This window comes from Lampetra planeri, unplaced genomic scaffold, assembly GCF_965212315.1.
Source record: "Lampetra planeri unplaced genomic scaffold, kcLamPlan1.2.h2 scaffold_1694, whole genome shotgun sequence".
Taxonomy (NCBI): domain Eukaryota; kingdom Metazoa; phylum Chordata; class Hyperoartia; order Petromyzontiformes; family Petromyzontidae; genus Lampetra; species Lampetra planeri.
Window position 1 is genome coordinate 17,288 of NW_027614429.1, and position 9,222 is coordinate 26,509.

The 9,222-nt window shown below is 46.5% G+C and overlaps 1 protein-coding gene across 1 annotated transcript; it reads right to left on the reverse strand.

The window, feature by feature from the left end:
* Positions 1-1,493: 1,493 nt before the first annotated feature.
* Positions 1,494-9,218, reverse strand: LOC144739763 (adhesion G protein-coupled receptor A2-like). Its single transcript, XM_078622662.1, has 17 exons — positions 9,178-9,218; positions 8,124-8,195; positions 7,964-8,035; positions 7,536-7,699; positions 7,006-7,219; positions 6,700-6,864; positions 6,428-6,626; positions 6,200-6,349; positions 5,957-6,118; positions 5,564-5,764; positions 5,225-5,414; positions 4,529-4,737; positions 4,314-4,441; positions 4,093-4,216; positions 3,867-4,015; positions 3,069-3,158; positions 1,494-2,910 (listed from the first exon to the last, which is right to left on the reverse strand). The coding sequence occupies exons 1-17, from the start codon at positions 9,216-9,218 to the stop codon at positions 1,494-1,496; spliced, it is 3,747 nt and encodes a 1,248-aa protein (XP_078478788.1).
* Positions 9,219-9,222: the final 4 nt, after the last annotated feature.

The following is a 9,222-nucleotide window of genomic DNA, read 5'->3' on the forward strand; positions in this document are numbered from 1 at the left end:
AAATAGAGATAATTAATGTTATTAAATCACGAAAGAAATAAATAAAGAAAAAAAGAAGACAGACATAAATAAATATATATATATATACATAAATAAAACATAATATGAACATAAATAAATAGATAAATAGATAAAACCTAGTTCTTGTGATTTAGCCACGGTCATGAAAGAGAACTGATACGCATGTATATGGAGAGAAATACATGCCCTTCTTTGAACAAGACAAGGTTATATTTTCAACAAATAAATAGAACTAACACGCTCTAATACAAAGCAAACAATGTCATTTTTATGTTTGAAATTCTGCAGTGGTAAGACGATGAAATCACACAACCCACGGTAATCTGAAGAATGGGAGTCAGAATGCCGTTCACATGAAGGACGTGATACTGTTGATGTCAGGAAGACTTCCATGGAACAATAGGGGGGAAACACAATGAGCTGCATAGTATTAACATAGTTCCGGTTTATGTAATTTCCTGTGTTTCAATTTCAGCAAATGTTGTAAGAAAGATATATTGCTTAGGGTAGTACACAGTAAGTTTACTGAACAGGTTTTAAAAGTGTATGAGCATGCAATGGTGTTCATCAAGGCCCTAAGGAAGAACAAGTGGATCAGAATGAAGCTGGCATTTTGTGGAAACTCCACTGCGAGACTGTAAAATCAATACCTTTTGGATTCGAGCAGGAGAGCAAATGAAAAGCGGCCTGCTGTTATACCGTATCAGTCATTGCAGAGCTGATGCTCTTACCATCCAGGAGGGGGCGGCAAATCCTACATCAGGTCAGGAAAGGCATTTCAGCAGTTGACAGCAAAAAATGATAAATGGTCACACTTACTAAGAAGGTATTAGCTTCTTCCCCTTACGTTTATTTCAAGAATTTTATTAGATATGTAGATTTCTGTATTGGTGCTGAGGGGAGTACATGGAAATAAAAAATAAACATTTTCATCATATATTCAAAAGTCTCGCATAGATTAAAAAAAAAAATCACACAGGTATTCTGTACAAAGCCCCCCCCCCTCCACACACCACACACACGCAATTACTCAAGGCAAACATAAGAGTGAGAGGTGCGCCACAGATTAAATGCATTTAGCCATATTAGCTGTACTTTGGAAAATGGACAATCTTGCTTTCCATTTCATGTTATATTGATATGCATAGACTAAATCACGACAAAAACAATAAAGCTCTTAACAGACAAACCAAATGATCAGATGTCAAATCTTGCACATTTTTGTGTGTGAAATGTGAATCTTATTTTTGAACGTAAGACCATAGAACATTTTCCCTGTTGTTTTATTCTAACATTTCACAGCAAAATCTTTCATAGCCTCAAAGGCAAAATACCAGTTTAGGGTCCTTGGATGCCTTTGTGATTTTTTATCTTAAATTATAATAATCATTATAATCGAGAGACCATGAAACATAACCCGCTCATTTAAATCACTGTTAAGGTCATGCATAGAAGTTCAGTGTAAGTATAGGTTACACTGTGGTTTCACTCTTCCACAAACTGCTCTTCATTCCCACAGAGCTCTGGGATTGGTCTGTGCCACTCATGTCCTGGTCCAGCTCTACAATTGAGCTTTTCAAGGTGCCATTTGGCCCAGCAGCCCCCGGCACAGTGGTCGTGACACTGTTCAGTGGATAGGAGCAGTGCTTAGCGTCTCTCTCGGCAGCAGCCGCCAGCTTCAAATTGTCTCTGCTGACGCATCGCCTCTGAGCACCGTTCATGGCTCTGCTTGCCACCGAGGGAGGCAGGGGGAAAGGTTTGCGGCTGCCACTGCTGCCCCCATCGCTTCCCTCTGAGGGGCTGGTGACCACTGACTCTCCTACCCGCTTCCCGTTGGTCAGTGGGCTGGGCTGGCTCTCTGAGAGGCTGTGGTGGATGCTGCCATTCTCACTCGTGGCCTGTTTATAAATTGCATGTGAACAACTGAAGTGCTCCAAACCTGTGGGGCTTAAAGCTCCAAGGCTGCCCCCTCCTCCTGCTGTCCTTAGGGCTTTGAGACGATAGTGGCCTCTGCCCTCACCCCGATGGTGATACTGACTGCTTCCTTGTTTAGTTCTGCTGCTCACTTTCCTTCTCTGGGGATGCACTGGGGCTGCAGAGTTAATTGTGGGAAGGACATTGTTCGTAGGCTTGGTGATGTTATCGGTACTGGTGCCAGTGTTGTTACCCACGGGGGCACGAGAGGTGACGTGAGGGTTTTCTTGGGCCACTTGCAACAAGTTGGTGAGCTTGCAGGGCCCCGGGCCAACGCTGCTGATCCCACTTGGTGTGGATGATGACCTGGCAGATGAGGAGTTCTGTAATTCACCAGGTGGATGGCAGCTGATGAAAAGTTGGGATCCGTGTTCGGAGGTCTGCGCTCCACTCCCTGTCGTGCAGGTGTGTGTGTAAGTAGACATGGGATGGGACCGGCGATAGCCTGGGCAGCATGCTAGCCATGAGGCCTGCACATCTAGACGTCGGAAGCAGTGGTGTACCACCAAAAATACTCCCAGAGCTGTGGCAGCCATTCCATATAAAGAGCTAAACAACAAGCTTGTGTGTCCTGTCAGCCACATTGCCATGGCTCCACAACACCACAGCGCTACAAACAGAAAGTGGGTGGCCACCAGCACAGAGAACTGTGTCTTCAGAGAGTACTGGTCCTCTGGAGCCCCAACAGGGCTTATAGGTCCAACGACTGAGTCTGTGGAGAGAAGGCCGGTGCTTCCTGCCAGTGCAGGCTGGCTCTCGGTCACAGGGGAGGACAGGGTGGTTCCTGTACAATCTTTGGCCTCATGATGCCTCAGGCGAAACACAGTGCACAGGAAATAGATCCAGGTCACTAATACCACAAGGCCAGCTGGGACAAAGAAAGACCCCAGACTGGGGCGCCACCCCAGCCAGCAGCTGCAAGAGGCAGTAAAGAGTTTAGGACAAGGACAACGTAAGACAAGGACATCTTTGTAGATTCTACTTATGGCACATAATTATTCACTTGAGAACCAAACAACACAACACAAGGTCAAGAGCCCAATGGCTCGAGGACAAATTAGACAAGCACTCACTAAGGGCTGTTGTCCCCATAGTTGTTGACATTGACAGCTGCAGTGATCCCACAAATGATGAGAGGAACGCCACCCGCTATCAAGTAGAACCTTGAATAAGAATGAAGAATAGCAATAAGAAAAGTGAAAATACATCAAACATTAGCTGCAAATTTAGAAAAGAGGTATCTTTGTGCGTGCTACAGGTTCCTGTATGACCTACAGACACTATTTTACCTGCTATTCAAAGTGTGCATGTTGGGTTAATCTTCCATTTTGGATGCCTGTATTCTGAAAAGAGCAGTGTGATCCTTCATTCTCTGAGTGTGACAAGGTCAGTATTGCTACAGAACTGTGATTTACTGGGGCCTGACACCATATGGCTGAGTGGGCTACAAAAGGCTGGCTGCAGGGCCACGGCACTGTCAGCGGTACTGTGTAGGATCGTGGCTTTAGGATCACAGGTCAAGGCCAGGCGAGCGGGTGGAGAAAATGAAGGGAATATTTGGGACAGTGAATCACACTTGTTAGATTTATAGCCACCCCCCCTCGCCTCAGTCAAGCTGCATTCATTCATTTCTCCCCTCCCCATGTGAGATGGACTTTGTGCCTTACAGCCATACTCTGTTTTGTCCTGCCAATGTTTCATTAAAAGAAAGGGACTTTGGTTGTTGTGCACAATGATGTCTGTTATCGTGCACGGTCTGGGTGGTCGGGCACAAGAGCTCTGACATCTGTTTCAATCATCAACTGTATTGACAGCAAACAACAATCTTATGGTACAAAAAGTGGGTGAAGGGCATTTGTTTCCACTCTGACCTGAGCATAGGTCGCTGAGTAGGTGGAACAGGAGACTCTCCCTCTGGCTGCTGAGGCATTCTCCACACAGCCTCTTTGTAGATGACCCTTGCACTAACTCCGATCCACAGCAGGGTTGACAGCGAGGAGTAGTGCAGGGCTATGCCAACCTGTCGCACACAGATCACACGTCAAGCCGATGCTGCATTGGTCAGTTACAGGCTGAATAGATAAGGTCAGTACTTACAGCTTGACAGACAACAGGGTAGCTGGTCAAGCTTATGCCTCCTGCATAGATGGCTGTTGTCATGGCAATGTGGAAGCACGTATTCAGCAAGGTGTGCCAGCTTTTTCTTGATATGTGAATAGAACTGTATCAGCAGAGGGGGAAAAAAATAAAGAGGAGATGAGGGAAAAGCAGAAACAGCAGTCTGTGAATGCATTGAGAGTCAAGAACGTGAGGAGTACCTGTGGTGCAGTATGTGTGTTATTATGATGGTGAAGAGGCAAAGGAGGAGCAATGCAGTACAGGCATAGACCACAGGGTGGAGCACCCTGACATTGGCGGGTGGAGTGTTGTGGAAATCTGGCACCTCCTAGGAAAAAAAAAAAAAGGAAAATGAAAGGGTCATTGAGCTATAGCTTTGTATGAATGAAGCTAAATAAATGTGGCGTCCCCCCACCTGCAGGACTGCATAGTTGCTGAGAAGTGAACAGCGCATTGTGGAGGTGCTGCTGTCACTGTGCAGCAGCTGACAACCTTCCTGGCTCCAGCCTCCGTGCCTTTCCAGTGCCTTCAGGCTCCACTGGGCTGCCACAGCATCAGTACCAGGAGACAAGTGGCGAAGTGACACCCAGATGGGCTCAGAGAGGTTCGACATGCGACATCCGTCTGTCAGAAATGATACAAAATTAAAAGCGACATCTACGTCCTCCATCGTGCATCTGACAAACATGTGACAGAAGTTTGATGCTCCCTCAGCCCGGTTATTCACAGTCTGTACCAGCAATCGACAAATTAGGGAGAAAACCTTGAATAAAAGTAGAAACATCAGATTGGTTTGATGAGAATAAAAACAATGTGAATCTTATCTGATGGACAAATCATGATTATACATTTCCACGCTACTTGTTTGCAGTTGTTTACTGCTGCTGGTGGTAAACAGCTTACTGACATTGTTGGGTTTGGGTCTTTATTTTCATGTGTCACTTGACCGTGGCTGATATTTGGTTTAGGAATTACTAATAATACTTATTTCTATAATATCTACTCCACAATAACATGAATGAAAAAGGTGTAGTACATTGATGTAGATGTAACATTTTCACTCTGAATATGGGGGAAGTTACACTTTTCCACAGGAACTGTGTGTCCTCACCTAGGCCGACAAAGATGACTGGAGTGTTGACAGTACGTCGACGAGAGTGTTCCCCAGCGTTGCTTGAGTTTCCGGACAGAGGGAAGAAACTGCCTGTTCTGAAAGCTACAAACTGCAGCTTACAGTCTGCAGGCGCATCGGATGGAAACAGGGTAGCAGGGAGAGTCACAGAGGCCACAGCTACTGAATTCTAGAGAAAGAAAGACAAAGAATACAGTATGTCTTCAGTTGTCAGAGTCATGAGTACAGTTTATGACAGCTGGATGCAGATGTAAGTTGTAAGTATACTACCATATGTTGTCATTCTAGCCACAAACAGAAGGACAGAAATGATCTCACCTTTAGGGAAAAATGGTTCAGAGAGACGTTATGGGAGCCGGTGCTGCAACGAAAACGAAGCTGTTGTTCACGAACGGACTCCGGCATTTCCACTGCCAGACTGCCAGCTGAGAGCTCACGCCGCTCGTATGCCGTGCAGGTTATTCCGGTGAAGTGGGCTGGTCGAATTAAGTTGGCCTCCATCGCAATGTTCCTAGAGATCTGAACAATAAGAAAACTGAGTTGGGGATGATTATCTGTGAATGTTAATGTGAAATAGAATCACTGGATTATTTATTCATGAACCTCCAATTGAAAATGTAACTTGAATTAACCGCCAACAGTTTAATTTATTCAATATTTAGAAAAATGGTATAGATTTCAAACCATTCCAAAACTAAAATGACATTTTACCATGGAGAAGTGCTGAGCACGGCTGTGGAGCTGAGGCCAGGCCAGATTCTCCAAAGAGACGACAACAGAGCTGCAGGCTCTCTTCTCTCTCTGGGCAAGAGCCAGGATCTGGTCGTCCACCTGCATCAGATTACTGCCCATCTCCACCAGCACTTCTGATAACTGGCAAAAAAACAAACCAACAGAAATGTAGTCACAAGATAAACAGCAGGAGACCAACATTGTCCCGTGAGCCCCTCTCACCTCTCGCAGCTGTCTGACGTATTCCATAAACTTCTCCATCATTTGCGCAACATAAAGCACATCCACTGAGTCAGTAAAGCCTGCAGCCTCCAGAGTGTATGTGCGCACTTCATGGGCCACAGTCACAGCATTGGATGTGTTGATGGGCCTCTGCAACACAAGAGTAAGGAGTCAGGAAACGTGATGTGTCTGTAATGTACAGGAACCGTGCAGGAGAAGGCCACTGACCAGGATGAAGGTGTGGAGGACATGAGTGATGCCGTTAGTATAATGACAGTTTGAATAGTCGCCGTCCTGCCACTTTCCAGAACGGTCACAGTAGCGAGAGGCTTTCCTCTGCTCCATAACCCCCTCTACAGACAGGGAGGGGTAACGCAGCTGCAGGCAGTATTGATGGGAGGTGATACCTGCCAGAGTTCTCGGCCACCTGGGGAGTTCCAGCAAAATAAGAACAGTACACATGTAGGCAAGTTGTATCAGTCACTGCAGCTGTGACTAACCTGAATTCGCCCCGATTGTTGACAACTTTATCCTCTGGACAGAAGGAGGCACTGTTCTCTAGCACCACTATTTCAACAGCCCGAGATACATTTCCTCTCCCAGTAGACACCACACACTCCCACTCTCCACTGGCCTCCACGTGGACGTTGAACAGAATAAGCTCACTGAATATTAAGATAACAGAAAATAATTATCACACACCGTCACTGCATAAAAGACACAAGTTTGACATTTGCATTTTCGCAAAGCATATGAACATAGAATATTAGTTAGACCGTCTTCATATATACTTTAGGTTTCTGCACCTGGTAATGAAGGTGCAGTCATGCAGCACGCTGTTCTCTAGCTGGATGCCCATCTCTGGGTCAGAGGTCACCAGCTGACCATTGTGACGCCAGTGCAGAGTGGTGATTTTGTCCACCAAGGCAGCAGTACAGTGGAAGGGCAGCCGATCGCCTCTGAAGACCACCTGGCGCTGGGACGGCAGTAGCGTGAGTGTGTGCAGCTCCAGAGGACCATCTGAACAACATGGTGGGAAAGACGCACATGTGACGGTTACACATTCTGCTGATTTATCTTCACTCCACCTCGGATATTGTTTCCACAGAAGTTAAAGAGGTTGCTGCTCTAGAGCAGATTGGATGCAGACAGGAGCATTTCACATGTGCAATCCCACAAGGATTAGCTGTCGGCACAGTTCAATGATACTTCCAGAAATATGTCCCTGGTTGACTGATCCTCAAAAGTCCTGGGATGATCTGGAGTGAACGTGCATTCCCAGTCACAAACCACAAGTGCTTTCTGGAGTAAGATGGTAAATTCATTGAGTTCTCACCACAGCTCAGCTGGCTTTCCCTCAGTCCATGCAGAGGCTTTCCCCTCAGGCTTCTGGGGTAGGCACACAGGGTTTCATCCCCCACTCGGGCCGAACTGCCGTGGAAGAAGCTTGGGACCCAGCGCAACGCACAGTCGCATGACAGGTAGTCTGATTTAAAGTTCCTGGTGACAGAAGTCATTGTCGTTTTCAGTGAAACAGACATGTAAAATCATCTTACATGCACAAAAAATGCACATGACAATACAATAAAATACTCAAGGGTCTTTTTGGGACCTATTGCTGAATTACATCCACCCAAAGACATTTTCATGAGGATTCTTTATGTTCCTCCACTCCTTCATCCTTGGCGTCGTGGTGTGGTGTGGTGTGGTGTGGTGTGGTGTGGTGTGGTGTGGTGTGGTGTGGTGTGTGTCACCAACACTCACACTAGCTTGAGGGACGGCAGCTCATGAAACACTCCTTGATCCAGGGTGGAAATGATGTTACCAGAGAGGTTCCTACCAAAGTAGATGTGACCAGGATCATGTGACAGTTTTCTTAAGACGTAAGAACATTACAGGTATTTCATGGATTGCTGTCACTTACAGTTTCATGACATTGGTCAGCCCCTGGAACACGCCTGCCGTCAGGCAGCCAATGCGGTTGTTGGATAGGTCGCTAAGAGTGTGAAGAGGAATGCACTGGTTATTTTTCTCAGTCACTCAGTTGCACGTGGTGATATGTGGATTGTCCTTGAATAACACAGTTCTGCAGTACAATAGTGAAGCATGAGTGCTCAGGAGGCTGAAGCTGGAATAAGACGGCTGATAGTCCCAGACACGTTCCCATAGCACTTCTCCATAGAACACCGGTAGAATGTTATCACCAAACGCAGGCCCCCTGTTCTGCCGTCCACCTCTGAGTGTGATGTATAGCCCCAGCCAGAGAAAGATCTGCTCTGTTGCACCTCTGACACTTCCCAGCGGAGATCTGTCCAGAGCATGTGTTTATCTCCCCCTGTTTGTTTTGAGAAGCCCCAGACCTCGCAGGGAAAACACAAGTAGGGAGAGGAGGGAAAAGGAGGAGGGAAAGGGAGTCACACGGCGCAACACAGACGACCAGTACCAACACCGCAACCAGACCATCGGCATCCAAACTCACAATGAGTGAGCAGCAAGTGACGGGCTCTAAACAGACGTCCTGTCTGCGCTGCCCTGAGGTCAGGGGGAAAACACAAGTAGGGAGAGGAGGGAAAGGAGAGGGAGGGAAAGGGAGTCACACGGCGCAACACAGACGACCAGTACCAACACCGCAACCAGACCATCGGCATCCAAACTCACAATGAGTGAGCAGCAAGTGAACGGGCTCTAAACAGACGTCCTGTCTGCGCTGCCCTGAGGTTTCAGTGGTGTTGGAGCAGGACAAGGAACAGCAAAGACATTAACGATGTTGATGAGTGCAATGTCCATGAGGTGTCAACCTCGAGTAAATGCTGATGATACATGTGAAGTGGAACACAACACTCTTCATATCATGTAAACTACCCTGACCCGTCATTTGCCTCATATCAACACTGAAGCATTCTTTGCCTGAGTTTCTGCTTCCTGTTGATATATTTACTGCTCTGTACCCAAATAGTGAGTGACTCATGTCTACTTACAGTTTCCGAAGCTCAGATAGGCCATTGAAAGCTCCTGGCATGATG

Bases quoted from the DNA above. Each gene is read 5' to 3' on its own strand.
- LOC144739763 (XM_078622662.1), bottom strand. From the start codon at position 9,218: ATGCCAGGAGCTTTCAATGGCCTATCTGAGCTTCGGAAACT. The intron at 4,442-4,528 runs GTGGGGGGACGC...TTTTTTTCCTAG, and splicing joins GCAACTATGCAGTCCTGCAG to GAGGTGCCAGATTTCCACAA. The intron at 2,911-3,068 runs GTGAGTGCTTGT...TGCCTCTTGCAG, and splicing joins TATGGGGACAACAGCCCTTA to CTGCTGGCTGGGGTGGCGCC.